Source organism: Gorilla gorilla, chromosome 5 (assembly GCF_029281585.2).
Source record: "Gorilla gorilla gorilla isolate KB3781 chromosome 5, NHGRI_mGorGor1-v2.1_pri, whole genome shotgun sequence".
NCBI lineage: Eukaryota > Metazoa > Chordata > Mammalia > Primates > Hominidae > Gorilla > Gorilla gorilla.
The window spans coordinates 114,705,768-114,726,960 of NC_073229.2; the positions used below are offsets into that span (position 1 = coordinate 114,705,768).

At 36.3% G+C, this 21,193-nt stretch overlaps 1 protein-coding gene across 4 annotated transcripts in view; it reads right to left on the reverse strand.

The window, feature by feature from the left end:
- The window catches only part of MAP3K7 (mitogen-activated protein kinase kinase kinase 7), a 73,271-nt gene that overhangs the window by 28,662 nt on the left and 23,416 nt on the right, over positions 1–21,193 (reverse strand). For 2 of the 4 annotated variants that reach the window (XR_010134322.1, XM_031012287.3), the window contains exons 4-12: positions 19,035–19,080; positions 17,487–17,625; positions 13,907–14,031; positions 10,879–11,007; positions 9,470–9,600; positions 7,888–7,969; positions 5,473–5,603; positions 4,687–4,816; positions 1,981–2,061 (exon numbers count right to left, since the gene is read on the reverse strand). Coding sequence is in view for 2 of the 4 variants with exons in the window: in XM_031012287.3 (XP_030868147.1) it covers positions 1,981–2,061; positions 4,687–4,816; positions 5,473–5,603; positions 7,888–7,969; positions 9,470–9,600; positions 10,879–11,007; positions 13,907–14,031; positions 17,487–17,625; positions 19,035–19,080 (994 nt within the window). In the remaining 2 variants the exon portion in view is untranslated. The remainder of the gene's footprint in view (positions 1–1,980; positions 2,062–4,686; positions 4,817–5,472; positions 5,604–7,887; positions 7,970–9,469; positions 9,601–10,878; positions 11,008–13,906; positions 14,032–17,486; positions 17,626–19,034; positions 19,081–21,193) is intronic. The other 2 variants (XR_010134323.1, XM_004044416.5) reach the window with 1 other exon arrangement.

Consider the following 21,193-nt stretch of genomic DNA (forward strand, 5'->3'; position numbering starts at 1 on the left):
CAAAAAATGGATGTGACTTGGAGTCAGAAGATCTGGGTTGGGGTCCTGGCTATATGATTCTGGAAAAACCACTAAACATCATCAGATCTAAGTTCTTCGTCTGTTAAACAGCTATAATTTCATCCGATAACCTAGTTGTAAGATTGTATAAAGGTAAAATAAGATGTACTTTAAGCTACTTTGTAGGGCACAAAGAACATCTAATCAGGGGTTTTCAGCCTCAGCACTGCTGACATTTTGGGCTGGATCACTCTTTGTTGGAGAAGACTGCCTGGTACACATCAGGATGTTTAGCAGCATCCCTGGTCTCTGCCCACTAGATGCCAGTAGTACCTGACAGTTATAAACTATTATTCTTTCCTTATTTTTCCCTCCCCCATTATCTTGTATAGCGTGGGCTATGCTGCCATATATAAATTTATTCTTAATGCTTAGTCATAAGATTATACTGCCATCTGTCTAAATTTTCCTGATTCCCTCAAACATTTAAGGGAAGCACAGTTCAGCAGTATGTAAGTTTAAATGCTTCCACCTCTTTAAAGTACGTCCCTTATACACAGTACCTTTCCGCATGGAGGTAAACTGATCTCCATGTAAAATGATCTCTTTGTTAATTTCTAAAGCAGTCCAGATTCAATAAATAAAAATTACCATGTGAAAAATGGGTTAACTCTACTCTTTGAATAGCAATAGTAATGATGTTGTAAAATAAGAAACCACTTTGATAACCAGGGAAAAATTAATATAAAATAGTTTTATACAGACAAAATGGCACGTAAGAATAGTATAATTCATATTTTTGTATGCTAGTTTCTCACCAGGGGAGATACTCAATAGGTCTGTTCATTTATTTAATAAACATATTTATTAAACACTATGTTAATATGCTTAATATGTGAAGCACTGAGCCAGCAACTGCTGATACAATCAATAATAAGCAACAACAACAACAACAAAATAATGCACAAAGATATGGACTCTATCCTCACATAGTTTTCAGTTTAGTAGAGGAGAAAATAACCATTAAGTATTCAACTAGAATTATCAACACTGCTAAAAACACAATCACAGGCAAAGGACAGTGTGCTGAAGAATTCATCCAACTCGCACTCATGAACGTGTGTGGAAAATATGTATTTCCTTATCAAGATTTTGGGTAAAGAGGTAGAGAAAAGCCTAAAGGGATAAATAAATGATAATTTTGATAATACATTAATCAATACTGAAGGTCAATATGCCATTTAAGTTTCTATTAAAAATGGTAACATATTCCTCTATGAAATGATCACCATAAGAAATAAAGCAGTTTACCAATTTTGGACACTAAAGTACCATGTGTAAGTTAGGTATAAAAACATGTAATTTATGAGATTCTCCTGATAATACACAAAAATCAGAATTGACCAACTATTTTACATGATTCTTTGGCAAGATACCCTGCAAAACAGCACATCTCATTTAGCTTTACTTTTTGTTTTCCAGGTTAAGGCAAAATGCTAAATATTTAGCAACTCTCTTCTCTCAACTTCACACTCACTTGCTACCAACAGAAAGAGGTTAGGACAGAAAAGTCTAGAGGGGACCCAAAAAGCAGTAACTGAGGAAGGAAAGGAGCCAAGGAAAATAACAAATTTTAATTAGTTGTTTCCTCTTTCTGTTGGGTGCAAAAAAGGTCTGGGTTTAGCTCATGTGCTCACTTAAAAGTAGAGAGGAAGTTGGTAGAATTCTGGGTTGGTGTTCTCCCTTCTCCAAAAAGGTTTACTTTCTCTTCTATTTTATCCTCACTTATTGTAGATCAGAGGTATCTTTTCAAGACTGCTTCAGAATAAATGTAGTTTTTCAATCTGTCTCCCTAATTACTGCATGCAAGGTATCCATTTTCATGTCTTGTAAAAATTGGAGCAAGAAGCATTTTACAAGTACCAGGGATCATTATTCCGGTTCCACAGCTATTAGACCAACTCAGGTGGTCTATGATACCTGATATGACGATCTCAGGGACATCCAGAATGTTGCCAAATGAAGCGGTTTTACGGTGGCCCCGTTTAGGCTTGGAATAGGCTGCAAAAACACATATATACAGTATACATGCAAACAACCACAAACAGTAACACGGAAAATGATTAACTACAAATAGACTCATTTTCAAATAGTTCATGTTAATAACATTTCATGCAGAATGGCATGCAGAACTACCTAACTTTTCATCCATGCTCAGAAAAGGCGAGATTAAAGAGCAAACAACTACCAAATACAAGATGTTTTACACACTGGTTTTAGTTAGCAGAAAAAAATAAAAAGAACACAGACAAAGCTGCAGGGTAATGAGGAAGCAAAATTTCAAATATATTCATAGAAACAGTCTACCTAAGTGAAATCACTGATCTGTGATGGGGGTGGGGGAACGAAGGAGGAGAGGAAGAAAGGCGTTAAAAAGTAAGTTGTCGTATTTGTTTTAATTACACAAACACAGGAATACATGTTCAAGTTAGGTGTTTCTTGAAGTGTGCTATAAAGTAAAATCCAATGATTAAATAATAATTATTGAATCAAAGTGTGAAATGTATATGCTTTTGTAATCATACTTATACATATTTCTAGTACCAAATATTTATTATATTTTCCAAAGTTTAGGGTACATTCACAGTAAACACAAAGTCTGTCAAAAGGCTGGAAAGTATGACTCTTTCCAAGTAAGACAATTCATGAAAAAATTTAAATTGTGTAAAACTCAAGGGATGTACAATAGCATTTGTTCTACATTTAGGCAAAATTTTAATGTGTGTGGTTATCCTTCTAGCAAAGTCATTTCTGTAAATAATAATAAAAAACCAGTGCTTGACTAGAAATATGATACTAGCGAAGACATGAAACCATTATTATAACAATTTTCAGTTTTGAGACAGCAATTAGTATGTGGCAGATCTATCCTGAACAACATCCCTGAAGTGAAAAGGGTTCCTCAAAGCATGAGGGTATGTCCCGGTGAGTAGGGTTCATCTGACACTACAGTGAGACAACCCTGCTCCAAAGAAATACTTGTGACTCATGGAGACTCATGGGCTTGTCAGTGGCTGGTGACTTCTACTCAACTTGATAGTTTCTGAAGACCCATCTGTGGCAGACACAGCTATCTTCTGCCAGTTTCCACTCTTCCCTTCTGTTTTAGCAATAGTACTCTGATTTTATTTAGGACAGAAAAGTCATCAGATAAAAGAGGGCAGATCTCCTCTTCCCTTGGAGCTACGTGTAGCCATTCAACCATGTTACTTTGACCAATGATGTGTGGATGTTGTTAAGAGAGGCATCTGGGAATGTTCCTTCAAAGAACTTGGATGTCTATTTGCCCTGCCCCCATGTCTTCCTTCCTATTGCCTGGAATGTAGAAGTGATGAAATGGAACTTCAACAGCCATTTTGGAGCGCAGGATAACTTTGAGAATGGAAGCTATACAATAGGGATGGATTACAGCACAGAAATAGGAGACCAGTTACTTCAAGATCACAGAGCCCACTACCTCCAGACCTGTTTATGTGTGAAAAATAATGCTTATGTGTTATAGACACTGTTATTTCGGATATTGTTATATCTAATGGATTCTAATATTAGCTGATAAAATCAATGATCATGATTAGTTGAAGACAAGCATAGTATGATGGTCCATCTTGACAACTTCTTTCTGAAAAGAGCTCCACACACAATGAGAATATTCTATTTAGAAAAAAACCAAATAAGTGAAAAAAAGACCTAAAAAATTGGTTAGCTAAGTTAAAAAAGATGCAAATACACATGAAAATATACATTTATACACATACATAGTTAAAAGACGGGGTAAATACACAAAAATGTTAAGTGTTTATCTCTGAGTGGGGTAATTATGTAAGTTTTTTTGGCTTGTTTACATTTCCACATTTTCCACAACAGAAACGTGTTTACTTTTAAAATCAGCTCCCCCTGATCCCTGGAAAGAATCAGCAAAAAACCAAAAAAGTCCAAATTAAACCAGCATTACTAAAATGAAACCTGGTCAGAGAATTAGGTTGTCAGTTTACTTAAGTAACAAACCATGTAATTGTTTTTGTGCTGACCAGTTCTTCCATGATTAATAATTTTAAGAACTGAACAATGGAATTTAAATGCTAGCTCTTTCAAGATCCAATAAAATTATGATATTTTATTTTACAATTAAAAAAATTAACCACAACCAGCTTAGCTATTATTTTGTCACTGGAATGAAGAAGCAGATAGAAGGTCAAATCATACATGGATCTGGAATACATTTTTCTGTTAAATTTGAAACAAAATATTTGCTATTATTTGAGTTCAGCACAAAAATCTAGTAGTATCACTGAAAATCCCCAAAATATTCTGGTTTTGGCAGAATTTCAATTTCTCACTTAGACTTTCAACTCATGTTTGAGCAGAAAGAATTACATTTGATAAAATCTGTAAATGAGGAAGGCATAGTTTCTTATCCAAATAATTTTACAAGTCATACCTTCCTTATTTGGAATTTGAGATAAACGCATAAATTATTGTTAGTAACTTAGAAAAATATATTGTAAACCTACTTCCTATTTAAAAAAAAATATAAGACACACACAAAAAACCTTTGACAACTGAAACTACCATGGCCAAAAAGGCTTGTATACATTTTCACTCTTCAGACTTGTAGTTCCTTTTTACCTGTGGTTGCAGCGATCCTAGCTTCTATTTCAGACATGTCAGCACTCATCCTCTTGCCCTCAGAGGTTGGGGGCAAGCTCTCCACACTGCTCCCACGGGAGGCTCCCAAGCTTAAACGTCCAGATTCACTCTGTTAAAATTACAGGTCAATCTGAATTACTGAAGTTCTTTAGATTTAGCAATCTTAGGCAACCTACAAGGAGGAAGATGGCAAATGGGATTCTGATAGATCCTGTTCTGCTCTGAAAGGAGAGAGAAGTTTGTACGAGAGGGAGCTACAGGGGTAAGGGAAAGCAAGCTGCAGATACTGTCTTTATGAAAACGCAGTCACTAGAACTGGGAGCTAAAAGCCCCAATTATTCGTTAACCTAAATGCCTCAGGCAAAATGAATAAACTCACTCCTTGAAATATTTTAAAAAATCAACAATGGCAAAAATATAATAAATCTGAACAGCATGAAATGATAGACTTAGAACAACTCCTCTAACTGGGCAGCGCAGCCAAAATATACCCATTTTACATTTTTAACCATCAACCATTACATTTAGGGATTATTACAGATAGGGATTTAGAGTTGGCAAAGGTAGCAATCATTAGAAGGAAAAACCATTTGGTAATAAATGGTAGGAGAATCTCATTACGTGACTCTATTTGTAAGCTCTTTTGCATGTTTCAGGAAGAAAATTCAGGATTTATAAAATAGAAGATGGTAAATAATTAATTTCAGTTAGTATATTGTGACTACTGGTAAGGTTACCAGTTTTACTTGTAATAACATAACAAACCTGTTGCTTTGCCTGATTTTTCAACAATTTTGATTCTAAGCGCTTAATAGTATCATTTGTGGCAGGAACTTGTTCCATATTAGTGTCACTTTTGTTACTCGTATTTGTAGAAGCAATGTCCATGAATGAGCCTAGGAAAAGCAGAAACATTTATGACTAATGGCTGGAAGTAATACAAATGCTTCACTTAGTATTATGTAACTTACATTCTTTTATAAACTAGCCAGGCAGGAACAGAAATAAAATAAGACTTTTCAAGCTAATGAAGATATCCAAACAAACTCATTTTAAGAGAAACTTAAGGATAGCACAAAAAAGGAACCAAGATGCCTAAATAGTCTTCTAATAGTCAAGAATAACTTAAGGTTTTTAACCTGAGCTAGTAGAAGAACTGAGGGCTATTAATTGAGATGGGGAAAGACTAAAGGAAGAGTGAGTTTGCAGGAAGTATCAGGAACTCAGTTTGGAAAATATTAAGTTTGAGTTTCTAGTAGATGTAAAGGAAATAGTTGGATATATGAGTATAGAGTTCAGGTATAAGATGGAAAACATTATGAGCCAACAGATGGTATATAAGGCCATAATACTGAATGAGGTTACCAAGGAAATGAGTGCAGACAGATAAGTGAAGAAGCCATATGACCAGGCCCTGGGCACTCCAACATTTCTAGGTTGGGGAGATGAGGAATAACCAGCAAAGAAAACTGAGAACAGACGGCCAGAGATGTAAGATGGAATCTAGGCTAGTATGGTATCTCGGAGGCCAGTTGAAGAAAGTGCTGTCTGTAAGAAGGAGAAAGTAATGAATTAGGTCAAGTGCTACTGAGAGTCAAGATGAGAAATGAAAATGATTCCTTAAATGTAGTGATGTAGAGATAACTAGTGACCTTGACAAGAAGAATTCTGAAGTACTGGCATATGTCTGAATGGAGTCAGCTCAAGAAAGAAGGGGAAAAGAGAAGCTAGTGAATGCAAATACAGACTATGTATGTTTTAGGAATGATCCAGTAGAAAGCTAAAACTGATGATGCAAGAGACAGGGGAGAATTGCTCAGAGGAGCAGATGGGATATAATGCACAGGCAGAAAGGTACACCTTTGGCCAGAAGTATGGATAGTTTAGCCAGAGTAACAGAAGAAAGCAGAGTAGATGGGCACAGATGTTGTGGAAGCTGTCTTCCGATTACTCCAATTTTCTCAGAGAAAGAGCAAACAAGATTAGCTGAGAGTGAGGAGTGGCGAGGAAGTGTTTGAAGTCTGAGGAGAGGCTACAGTATAAAATTAAGACATATAGGAGGAAAGAGATGAACTACAATATAGTACAACTGTCCAATAGCACTAAACATGCACGTGAGGATAGTAAACCTGTGCTATCTCCAGCCACACTCAGCTGCATTGGTACAGGCAAGGAGTAAGCCGAGTGTCAGCTTTCATTAGGCTTGTGGTTTAGCCAAGCAAGCTTGAGAGAGAGGCTAGAAAGATGAAATTTATTCCCAAAGGAATTATAATAGTTGATTGGAATTAAGTGGAGGGAGAAAGAAAAAAGGACCTAAGAGGACTGAGGACCAGTGAAAAGGTAGGAGGCTCAAAAAATTCAAGGTCACAGTAAGGAAATGAAGAGAGGGTTTAGAGGACGTGGGAGACACAAATGATAGAATTTTAGAGAAGTACATTTTAGAATTCAGAGCAACTCAAAATATTTTCAGTAAAACTGGAATTTGAGAATAACTAGCCAAACAATAACCATCTTAAAATAAATAGAACTATTCTTGAGGTGGGAGAAATAGATCAGTAAAAGTATTTGTCAATAAATGCAGGGTAAATACATGTGCATATAGACACACACATATCTTTAAGTTTTAATTAATAATGAAATGCTTATAATGTCACTATATTTTGAGAAGTACAATATTTCTAAGTTACAGTATTATTTCTACTATCTTTTTGATGACCACAAATTACATGTCCCACTACTACTTCACATTTCAGAAAACTAAGGAACTTTTAACATAGCTTCTTAAATCAGAGCCTCTGTAGAAGAGAACAAAAACTAGGGTGTTCATGATGAAGAAATGTGTTAAATACATTTATAATAATTTCTAATACTACTTGATCTAGTAGTATCCATGTATGATTTTTCAAGTTAAGAATGTCATTCACTGTAATACAATATGCCATCTTTTTATTCATAATTATGTAGGAATTCCAAGACTTGGAAGCAGGTCTTCAATAATTCTTTAATCAGGGTACCTACATGAAGAATGACGCACCTGTAAACTCAAATTGCAGTCAATCGTATGAAATGAAGGAATTAAAATGCAAATGGGGACATTATTCATTACTTCTTGATTATAATTTCATGGGAATAGAGACGAAAGAAAAATCAAGTCAATACTCTTCCAATCTATCCATTTACCTGTACTGGTGGCAGAGTTGCTCTGTCCTTCATCTGAATACTGACAAGGATACTGTAATGGCTCATCTGCTCCTGGAAAGTACTATATATAAAAAAGTAAACCACAGCTTAAAATTTCCTTAATACAAATTAAATCCTGTTAATGTTTTATTTTCCCTAAGGTATATACTAAATGTGTAGGTGCCTAAGTTTTTTATTTTACAAAGATTACAATAATGTACTCTTGGATTTCAACTTTGATGAATTCCATGCACCTACCTAAGAATCTAGCTTACATTGGAGTCTAGATAGTCTTGAAGAAAACAGCAAATATTTCTCTAGAGAAACATATGAAATAAAATAGTATCATTTCTCATAATTATGTAAAACATACTCATGTTCTTACAGTAGTGATGTAAACTTCTGGTGACTGTTAGTCTGAAGACTGAGACTAGTATACCATAGAATAATTGTTAGAACATTTTAAATATATTAAGAGGATGGATTATGAATGTCTTTCTACAAACTGGAGGCATAATACTCAAAGTATATGCTGGACAAAAATGTTAGAATTTAGAGAAAAAAAGGAAACGTATTCTCCTCAAATTAGACAAGGAACAGAGAAGCAAAATTACAACTGCAATAACTTATATATCCCAAAGTTTTAAGTAATCTGACTACAGATACTAAGTTGTTTTCTTATGCACACACCTTTAGGGCCTAGGGTTCTATATATGACTGGTATCCAAATATGATGGTAAACTTTTAGTAGATTAGTTCAAGCTGCTTTGCGTAAGAAATTTTCAATAGATTGAATAAACAACGTTTTACCATTTAGGAAATTACTTAGTCTATATTTAAGGAGATTGTAAGATTCTTCTACTGAACAAACTGTTCCAAAATTCAGGCACTTTCATAGATATGTGAACTTTTTAAAGCCAAGATATCACTTCACAGTTTTTGTTAATGTACCAAAAACCAGAGGCGTAAAATATTCCAAATAATTCTAAAGGCGCTTGATTCACAGACTAGGAAAATTTGATAATCATTTAAAAGGGTTCTTCTAAATAGAAGAAAGTTTAACTTTTTACTGGGATATAAAAACCTGAAAATAGGCCAAATAGTAAAAGTCACTCAAATAAATGTGTCTGAGAATGCAACCTATTGCCTTGCATAAATGACTAAATGCTTGATGAAAATTGGTATCAGAAAAATGTAAAATTTAGTTTATCATGTATTGAAGTCATAATATTAATATATCCAAGTCCTGTGATGGCTTTAGAGACTATCTATTTCAGTTTCTCCCACATTACAAATGAGGCAACAGGCCCAGAGACAAACACACTTGTCCACTAATGTAAGCAAAAAGAAAAAAGCAAGTCTAGAAACCTAGTCTAGCCATCTTTCCAGTGATAAAGAACTAGATTTTCCCTCTCGAAATGTTTCCTCTTCTGACTATGAGTAATAAATGCCCATTCTCACTTAGAAAACATAGTAATATATAAAGCAGAATATAGTAATAACATCCCTTTTAAAATTCCATTAAAACTCAACACATATTAAATTCCCCTAAATCCAAAGCCCCTCAAAAGAAGGATTATACCCGCATCAAGTGAGTCATTATTTTCACAATTTCCTCCATTGAAGGGCGCTGGGAAGGATCTTTAGACCAACAACGAGTCATCAGGCTCTCAATGGGCTTAGGTAAATTTTTGATCAGTGGTGGTCGAGTACCTACAATTGAAAATGAGAGGAAGGGGGGAAGAATGTATTTACCCAAAGAATGATGCAAACTCTTTGTACGTATTTCCAAAGTGGTATTTATTTTATAGATCTTGTAGTTTAAGATCTGTAATTTGGAGTAATAAAAGTGCTTTGTAATTTTATCAATTAACAAGTTAGTTCTTTTACTCTTTACTTCACGGACGTTCAATTATTCACTGACAACCGATAGAAAGCAAGCAAGCAAGCTGTCCTGGTCAATGCTGAACAGTCTCCACAATGATACTAACGGTAGTAATATTAAAGGCAGTATAGAAAACTGGTAAAAACAGCTAAGATTACTCAGATGATGGCACTGTTTGATAAATCTATGAATGACCTAAATAATTAGGCAGACATTTGTTTTTAGACTTGTGGAATAATGTAAAAAATGGCCATTAGTCACATGATTATAAACAAGGCATAGAAATGAAATAACTAAGAGTGGCGCTAAAATTAAGAAGGTAAGTAATTTTCCTTCATGAAAAGCTATTTTCCCAAGCAAATGTAAAGTAACTTTACTAATGAAGAGGATGCATTCTAACATCATATGTGGTTAAAAACAACATTACCAGAACTATAAAAGAAACAGGACAGATGCAAGGACATTGAGTCCATAAGTCAATATGACTTAAGATATGAGCATTCAAGTCAGAAGCATCTGGATTTGAATCCCAGCTCTACCACTTACTAATCTTGTGACCTTAAGCAAGTTATTTAACCTCTCTAGGCCTCAGTTTCCTAATCTGTAAAATGAGGCAATAGTACTCACCTTCTAAGGGTGGGTGAGAATATAAACAGGAAAAATATGTGAAGCATTATTATTCTTTGCTTTTTCTCCTTGATGAGGCCCTTGCTTCTTCAGGAGAAAAGGGCTATAACTCTCCAGTTATATTAACCATGTCAGAGATTTTATGTATGTATTTTTTTATTTTTTCCATGATCCAGCCTGATGCTTCTCCCTAAGAGAGAGCCAACTGTCTAGGTTGTGTACTGATGGCCTTTCCCTAATCAGTGGAGCCAGTGAACATCCTCAGCCGCATGTGTAGACCAGGACTACTCTCAATCCTGCTCTGCTGGACTCTGGGGCAGGGACAGGGCAGAGTCTGATAATAGTAAAGCAGTCTCTTAACAAAGAATTGTACATTTTAATGTTAGAGATAAATGATATTCTTTAGGGAAGGGGACAGGAGTAGTCTTCCAAGTAGAAAACACAAAAAGTACATTTAAGAAAAATTTCTTTTTACGAACCATTATGAACAGCCCACATGATTCGGAAAGCTGGGCCACCAATCTCATCAAAGGGTTTCCGACGCGTTATCACTTCCCAAAGAATAATACCCCAGCTGAAGACGTCACATTTTTCACTGTAATTACTACCTAGAAAAAAAAAAAGGTAGTATATAACCTAAAGACTATTTTTCCACATGACTTACAGAAACAATGGCTTAAATTTTGAGAATGGGTATCATGGATAAAAATGAGGCTGTCACATGTAGAACTAAGAAACTACTCTTTCTGAAGTACTTTGTGTTTTCAACAAGTACATTTTTAAATGAATTAAGTATCAACAATACACTAAAAAAACTACTTCAGAAACTCAGTTATTTTCTATCTTTTCATCAAGAGGCACAGGACTTGACTTTTATGTATTTAGACTGATACTTTCTCTGGGGCAGAGTATGAAACATCTGTACATTCCTTTATGTTGTTTATTATTATTTTATTCTGAGACAGGATCTCACACTCTCATCCAGGCTGGAGCTCAATGTAGCCTCAAACTCTTGGGCTCAAGTGATCCTCCTGAGTAGCTGGGGCTACAGGCATGCGCTGGCACAACTGGTTAATTTTTTAAATTTTTTGTAGAGATGGGGTCTTGCCATGTTGCCCAGGCTGGTCTCAAACTCCTGGGCTCAATTGATCATCCTGCTCTGGCCTCCCGAGGCGCTGGGATCACAGGCATGAGCCATTGTGCCTGGCCTCCTTTCTGTTACATTTTAATCTTAAATTTTCTTCCCACTCTCTGACAGACAGCACTACTCTGCTATCAAAGCAGAAGAACTTTCTAATTTAGTGTTACAGTTTTTTCCTCAATATATGGTGAAGGGAAATTCTTAATTTGTAAACTTAAATGTAAGTTGTAAGTAACGAAAATTATGGATAACCTGAGTTATACAGCAAAATTTACAAACTAAGTAGGTGGTTGAATCAGCCAGCACAATAAGCACCCGTCATAATCTCCCAAAAACAAACAAAGAAAAACTCAACTCACTGTAAGAATGAACAATTCTTATAGCTATAGCTTTACATGCTAAGCAGTACACTGTAATATAGCACTACAACCATGCTACAATCTAATTTGGGCTACAGGTTGACTGACATCTTTCAGAAATGAAGAAACTTACACAGCCTAACCATCTGCATTTTGTTGCTCTAGACAATTAAGGGTTGTCTAGAGCAATAAAATTAATCTTTTGTATAAACAAATCTTTTTGCTCTCCACATACAGTAACATTGGGTCATTTTAACTCACATAAAGGTATATTAAATAAGTAAATAATTTTAAAACAATGTCAAATGTATACATTCTGTATATGAAACAGGAGGCATTACTTAATCTTGTGTAATATAACACCTGATTATTCATTTATTACTAAATTGAATTTTAGGGCAAAAGAGCTCCACTCAGGTGACTAGTTGCATTGCAATTTCTCTTCCTCTGGGGTGGCTAAAAACAAACAGAAAACCCTTTAGAGTCATCAAAACTGAAAGAAATAAGCTATAACCAGAGTCTGATTAACTGAACGTATCTGAATTTTATGGGCATTTACACTTCCTAACATACAAATCACATACCTTCAGTTCAACTTCTTTCATTTAAAAGATAATTTGATGTTTTTATACAGAAACCTAGCATATAATTTACAGACAACTCTTTTAGAACTTCAGTGACATACGGAGGTATAAAAGAAGGTAAACATATAAGCTTGACATTTATTTGTAATTCTTAGTATCTTATTTCTGTCCAATTACTTGCATTCTTTTTTTTTTCTGAGATGGAGTCTTGCTCTGTCACCCAGGCTGGAGTGCAGTGGCGCGATCTCGGCTCACTGCATGCTCCGCCTCCCGGGTTCACGCCATTCTCCTGCCTCAGCCTCCCGAGTAGCTGGGACTACGGGCGCCCGCCACCACGCCCGGCTAATTTTTTGTAGTTTTAGTAGAGATGGGGTTTCACCGTGTTATACAGGATGGTCTCGATCTCCTGACTTCATGATCCGCCCACCTCAGCCTCCCAAAGTGCTGAGATTACAGGCCTGAGCCACCGCGCCCAGCTACTTGCATTCTTTTTAAGGCATCCTCATTTAAACTTTAGGGATCTCAATTTTTAATTGCTAGGAAACCAATACAAAAGCACAGTTAATTCTCATTATTCCTGGTATTTATGTTCTATAAAGTTTCTGAGAACACTGAATTAGTGAACACTGAATCATTGCTCCTAAGGAAAATACAGGGGTAGGTTCCTGTGTGCCTCTGGTCACCATGTTTTTGTCAACTGATCAATATATAGCCTTGTTTCATGTGTATTTCTGCTTAAAGACACCTTATTCATATATACTGTTGATTTATTACCATTGAACTCATAGCCAACATTTCTGTAACTCATGCCTGAATGAAGATAATTTAACATATGTATATTGTCTGTTAAGATACATCATAGCCTTCTTGTACTTAGGCAGTACTATGCTTGAGGGCCATTTTAAGTAGCAAAATTACCAACAAAAATCACAAAAATGAAAAAGGGCTCTGAACAGCACAAAAAAGGACACCTGCTTACAGCATGAGAGCTGAAACAAGACGGAAAAGTGTTGTCTTGTTCAACCTCAGCTGGAAGCATGCGTTAGATGACTCAAAATTTGCACTGCTCAGTGCATGCACACTGTCTGCGAATACATGAAAGCACTGTCAGCAAATAACCATGAAAGCACCATGAGTATTAATTTTGGGGTTACAAATAAAGGTTAGCAAATAGGCAATTTTGCAATTAAGAAATTGGTGAACAATGAGGATCAACTGTACATATGCTTAGAAGCATAGAAGATTTAAATCTTACTATAAAATTTAGGATACAACACTATATTTAATATCCCCTTAGATTTCATTGTATACTTTATGTACTATGCAGAAATAAAACCATGGAAATGGGGAAAATCTATAAAAACATATGAATTCACAAGGAGTGAGGGAGATTATCAAACATACCATACTTTTGCCATTTTACCTTCAAAAACTTCAGGTGCCATCCAAGCAGCACTCCCCTTGTTATTGGTCATGTGTGTCTGAATGTCACAGGCTGTACCAAAATCACAAATTTTTAGAACTGTCCCCCCTGCAACCAGCAGTAAGCTGTTTAAAAAAAAACAAAAAACATCAAAAGTTACAAGGCCAACATTTTATTCTACAATAAAAGAAGAGACATTTGTGGAAATGGAAAAGGTTAAGCAAAATGAATGTTATCATTCAACCTCTGTGAAATGACTAATTTACTTGGTCACTATAAAAGCCTAATAGTTCAGAGAAATAATAAGCAAAAATTAATTGACCATAACCTAGCTCTCTTTGGAAGGCTGCTAGACTCACATTCTGATGTCTTCATCTCTAGCTCCAAAATCTTTCCTGATCATACTTCTCTCTGGCCAAAATAAAATGTAGGGTTTAAAAAACTTCTATTAGGTCAACATTATGGTATCCTGAAATGGGAGTTTAATCATAAACATGTATTACTTAAAAAATAGTAACACTATAAAATTTAAAGAAAATAAGCCAATATAGAAGGAAAAAAATGGTCTGTAATTTAATGTCTTTATTTTGAAGATACTTCTAAAAATGTTCAATCCCAAAACCATTTTTGTGCTTAGACTATGTATGTGTGGGAGGAATACAAATCTATTATAGCTAAAATGACCTAATGAGAGATTTCTGGAAAATTTTCTGAACTTAAGATTCGGACTTTCCTAGGTGTACTATTACCCAACTACAGTCACCAAGTAGCCTACTCTTACTTACAAGGTTTTGCTTTTCATGACAAACAGAAATAGAAATGGGTAATATAATTTGCACCATCACATCGTAGTAATATCCAATAGCAGTACATAGGAATTCATTTTAATTACAAGTTTTATAAACTTTTTACATCTGGAGAGACTATTTGGAACTTTCTTCTCTTTTAGTCCAATGTGACTAAAATAAGTCAGATAAACTACTATTCACAGTTCCATAATACCAAAAAGACTCTCATAATCATTCCAGTGAAAAGAATGCTAAATCCAGTATACCTCTATATGTACTTCAACAAAACTTTTTTCCCGCATCTCAATGTTCTTGTTCAAACTCTTACACTTTTTACCCAAGAAAATTATAAGAACTCTGTAACTAGTTTCCTTGTTTTATACTGGTATATTCAAGATATCAAGATAATTTCTGATGATTCAAGATAATTTTCCTGAATGAGTTTTATGTTAGTACTCCTTTACTCGACTTCAAAAGTTCACCAGCCTTGAACAGGAAATTCAAGACTCACTGAAATCTGAACTTAAATTATCTTTGTAGGCTTACTTTCACACTGTTAAGATTAAAAACACATTTTAATTTCTAATGTAAATGTGAATAAACTTGCAAAAGATAAAATACAAGCACAAGCACAACTTGATAGTGTATAAAACACCTCCCCAGATCATCAGGTACCTTCTTTAGATACCATTTTGAGGAACTCTTCCTGACCACAGAATCTGTAGGTTTTCCACTGACAATAAGATATAACAGGTATTGGCCGGGTGCAGTAGCTCAGGCCTGTAATCCCAGCACTTTGGGAGGCTGAGGCGGGCGGATCACGAGGTCAGGAGATCGAGACCATCCTGGCTAACACAGTGAAACCCTGTCTCTACTAAAAATACAAAAAATTAGCCAGGCGTGGTGGCACATGCCTGTACTCCCAGCTACTCGGGAGGCTGAGGCAGGAGAATTGCTTGAACCCGGGAGGCGGAGGTTGTAGTGAGCTGAGATTGCGCCACTGCACTCCAGCCTGGGCGACAGAGCGAGACTCTGTCTCAAAAAAATAAAAAATAAAAATAATAAAAAAAATAAAAAAATAAAGATATAGCAGGTATTCATGTATGTCCAATTATATATAAAAGCACAGCCATTCCAAAGAATTTCTTTTACCCAGTACTTTCTGAATTAGAATCAATTCTGATTCTAAAGTCCAACTTGTATACCAGGGGCTCCAAAGACGATTTGCAAGATGAATCCAATCATGGAGAGGCCTGGAATAAATGACCTAGACCAGACCTTCTGTAAATATGTTAATGGTATTTACTAGCAAAAGGAGAATCTCTATCTACAAATGATTTTAGAAGGATATATCTGGTCTAACTAGGTTGATTAAATAAACCTAAAATTTATGGGGTGTAGTTGGATGAAGATTAGGGATAGTCATTTAAACCATGTAATTAGTGCAATGTAAAAGATGTTAGAAAATGGAAATGACTTCCTTTTGTAAGATATTTCTCCATATATTGTTCAATAACTAATCATTTATTCCAAAGCCAAAACACACTGTAACGAGGAGAAAAGGGATACTTTTGGGTGTTGCATCAGAAGCGTTCAGACTCTTTTAGGAAAAGAATGCTTTGACTGTATCTGATGCTTGCCTATATCCTTTGGATCACTTGTCAATTTGTTGCTGGGTAAGAGCTGTGATTCTCATAAGTTTGCTTTAATAATTCAACTCTGTTAATATAGCGGAAAAAGGATGACTGAATATTCACAACGAAGAAAAAAAGGCTAAGTGATTTTTTCATTAGTTAAGGCAGGTAACTAAGATAATAGCCTCAGGAAAAATAAAAGCTTAAACATTATTTTATCAGTGACCTGGGGAAACAGAAATCAGTTTAAGTTTGGGAGTAGAGATAAGATACATAGCAAGAACAGTGATTCTAAGAGTTGGAACCTATGTAGAGTATATCAGATTAGACCTGAGAGTGACAAGTTGCACCCAGAAGGGATGTTTTAATGCTTTAACCAGTATCAAGAGAATGGAATAACTGAAGACTATACTGATTTCCTAAGGGAAACCTCTTCTGTAAAGACTGATGTGCTGGGGTGGGAGCTTGGGGGAGGGTAAAGAAGATACGTGGAGACTATTTTTACTCTGTCACAGGTGCATAAAAGAAAAAAAAAGAGAGAAAAGGAAACAATATGTTTTATGTGTATGTTTTCTTTAACTGAATACCTATACAAACAAAACCCCCAAAGTTTTAGTCTTTTAAAATACTTATCTAAGGAATTTATAAGTTTTTTAAAGTCCCAAGTATTCACATTATGAAGAATCCAGAATATTTTCCATTTCTACCCAGATGCCAAGAAATGCCCTTTTACTTTCCTCTGAAAGAGCAAGTAATAACAACTCTGCAAATTTCTGTAGAATGTTTATGTGCTAGGTGTTAGGGACACAGCAAGAAAAACGTCAGACCTATCTCTGCCCCCAAGGAATTGTCTAACAGCAACATTATATACTGCAGGCACAAAATGAGATTTTTATAGGCTAACAGATTCTAGAAGTATGCTAATCTAAGGTAGAGGTTACCAAAAATAAAAATCCCACTAAAGACAACATCTAAAATACAAGCTTAGATAAATGACTAAATGATGAAGGTGAGTTAAAAGTAAACACTGAGTAAGCCAAATAGAGAAAAGAGAAACTCCTGTACAATAATGAGCTTGAATTAGAGAGTGGGTTCGGGGTGGTGAGAGTGAGAGAGAAGGAGGAAGAGGCTGAGGGGTGTCACATTATTATAACTTACTTTGGTGGTTTCAGGTCCCTGTGAATTAGCGCTTTGGGTTGCATGCTGTGAAGATAAGCCACTCCTTGGGAACATTGTAAACACCAACTCATTGCGTGGGCAGCAGTATAATATGGCAATGGTTCAGCACCATGCAGCACTGCGAAAGAAAGGCACAAACTAAAAAGAACTTTATTGCATATAACAAAAGACACAATGTGAATGCAAGCACTATCAGAACACATGACTGGGTATTTTTCTACATATACATATGCTCCATCAGTCCTGCTTTTAATTTTTTACTTTCTTTTTTCTTTTTGTTTTTTGAGACGGAGTCTCACTTTGTCGCCAGGCTGGAGTGCAGTGGTGCGATCTTGGCTCACTGCAAACTCCACCTCCTGGGTTCAAGCGATTCTCCTGGCTCAGCCTCCCGAGTAGCTGGGACTACAGGCGTGTGCCACCACGCCCAGCTAATTTTTGTATTTTTAGTAGAGACAGGGTATCACCGTGTTGGCCAGGATGGTCTTGATCTCTTGACCTCATGATCTGCCTGCCTTGGCCTCCCAAAGTGCTGGGATTATAGGAGTGAGCCACCATGCCTGGCCTTTTAGTTTTTTTTCTAAATAAAAAGGATGAAAATATCTAATAATTTTGAGTGGATAACTGCCATAATATTAACATTTAATAGTACATCTATTAAATGTTATTCCTACATTGAAGTAAAATCAATATACATTACCACATTTTTTCAAACAGAAAAGAATTTTATAAAGTAATATAAATTATGAGCAGTCTTATGGCACACTACTACAAGAGAGAGGCAGAGAACAGTACAGAAAGAAACAAAACAATGTATATCAAGATGTTTGCACCTGTATTTTCTGTAATGGCTAAAAACCAGAAGTAGTTCAATCAAATAAGACAATGGGGTATTAGATATCCATCAACAATGATGAACACATGGGCAGTAAATATAAGTAAAAGTTTACGTAAAATAATATTAATTAAAAAATAAAATGTAACAATTTGTTTTATATAACTGGTGCTACAAGAGACAATACATTTCTGCATATGGTTGGTATTTTTAGGGTAAAAGAGCTCTGTTCTACAAAGGTAACTACACAAAGTTTTTTTTCATTGCTACAAATAAAAGGTTGTGTGAAGTGAGTTTTCACATTTTTTTTTGAAAAAAAGAAAAAATAAAGCAGAGTGAAATCGAAATATGGTTAAAGAATTCTAAAATGAGGAGGCTCAAAGTTATGAGAGGGCAAAAAGAAAAAAAATCTGAAGATATTTTAAAATCTATTTAAAAAGTAAACTTTTACTTAAATGCTTTTAATGAAATGCAAAGTACCATCTACTTAAAAAATTGATAGACCTCTAAATTTCACATACTAATGTTATAGAATCTTATCTTTCCATTTTTATTCTTTAGCAGATTTTTAAAAATTATGTCCTTTTGAGACTCTGACGGCAAATTGTGAAGAATGTTAAACAACTTAGGGTTTATATTAAAATTTTTCAAATTATTTTAATCCACTAGATAAAGACAGGTCTAATGACACTCACCATTATATAAAGAGCCCCCTTCAGCATATTCCATCACAAGACACACCTAAAGGAAACATATACCAGAAGCATTAACCAAGAAGCTCCATCATCTTAGGGCCTTTGAGAGAGAATTTAATTCACTCCCCTGATTTTATAGATATATTAAAAATCATTCTTTTGGCCCCTACTATGTGAATAGCACTAGGGAAGGAAAAGGTATCTATGACCTAAGACTGTCTTCTAGGAGTCCACTAAGAGTGAAGATGTATGTAAAATACAATCACAGGATATTCTGGGGACTTTCTCCAGTGCCAGTAAGTAGGTGCTGCCACAGGATATCAAAAGCCTCATAAGAAGATGAGGTTATTGGACAAAATCACCTAAAACAACTCTTCTGATACAGTTTTGCTAAAAGACTAGAAACAAGTCAAATGAACAAACTATAACTGTTCTTTCAGAAATACATCTAAGATAGCAGATCAAAATAGCTACATAGGAGGTTCCAAGATGGCCAAATAGGAAAAGCTCCAGTCTACAGCTACCAGCATAAGCGACGCAGAAGATAGGTGATTTCTGCATTTCCAACTGAGGTACAGGGTTCATCTCACTGGGGCTTGTCAGACAGTGGGTGCAGCCCATGGAGTGTGAGTCGAAGCAGGGCAGGGCATCGCCTCACCCGGGAAGCACAAGGGGTTGGGGAATTCACTTTCCTAGACAAGGGAAGCGGTGACAGATGGTACCTGGAAAATTGGGACACTCCCACCCTAACACTGCACTTTTCCAACGGTCTTAGCAAACAGCACACCAGGAGATTATATCCTGCACCTGGCTTGGAGGGTCCCATGCCCATGGAGCCTCATTCACTGCTAGCACAACAGTCTGAGATCCAACTGCAAGGCGGCAGTGACGCTGGGAGAGGGGCATCTGCCATTGCTGAGGCTTGAGTAGGTAAACAAAGCAGCCAGGAAGTTCGAACTGGGTGGAGCCCACCACAGCTCAAGGAGGCCTGCCCGCCTCTGTAGACTCCACCTCTGGGGGCAGGCATAGCTGAACAAAAGGCAGCAGAAACTTCTGCAGACTTAAACATCCCTGTCTGATAGCTTTGAAGAGAGCAGTGGTTCTCCCAGCATGGAGTATGAGATCTGAGAACGGACAGACTGCCTCCTCAAGTGGGTCCCTGACCCCTGAGTAGCCTAACTGGGAGACACCTTCCAGTAGGGGCAGATTGACACCTCATACAGCCAGGTGCCTCTCTGAGACGAAGCTTCCAGAAGAAGGATCAGGCAGCAACATTTGCTGTTCTGCAGTATTTGCTGTTCTGCAGCCTCCGCTGGTGATACCCAGACAAACACAGTCTGGAGTGGACCTCCAGCAAACTCCAACAGACCTGCAGCTGAGGTCCTGACTGTTAGAAGGAAAACTAATAAACAGAAAGGACATCCACATCAAAACCCCATCTGTACGTCACCATTATCAAAGACCAAAGATAGATAAAACCACAAAAATGGGGAGAAACCAGAGCAGAAAAGCTGAAAATTCTAAAAATCAGAGCACCTCTTCTCCTCCAAAGCTCCTTGCCAGCAACAGAACAAAGCAGGATGGAGAATGACTTTGATGAGCTGAGAGAAGAAGGCTTCAGACAATCGGTAATAACAAACTTCTCCGAGCGAAAGGAGGATGTTTGAACCCATCACAAACAAGCTAAATACCTTGAAAAGAGATTAGCTGAATGGCTAACTAGAATAAACAGCATAGAGAAGACCTTAAATGACCTGATGGAGCTGAAAACCATGGCACAAGAACTACGTGACACATGCACAAGCTTCAGTAGCTGATTTGATCAAGTGGCAGAAAGGGTATCAGTGATTGAAGATCAAATGAATGAAATGAAGCAAGAAGAGAAGTTTAGAGAAAAAAAGAGTAAAAAGAAACAAACAAAGACTCCAAGTAATATGGGGCTATGTGAAAAGACCAAATCTACATCTCATTAGTGTACCTGAAAGTGACGGAGAGAATGGAACCAAGTTGGAAAACCCTCTTCAGGATAATCCAGGAGAACTTCCCCAACCTAGCAACGCAGGCCAACATTCAAATTCAGGAAATACAGAGAACGCCACAAAGATACTCCTCGAGAAGAGCAACTCCAAGACACATAATCGTCAGATTCACCAAAGTTG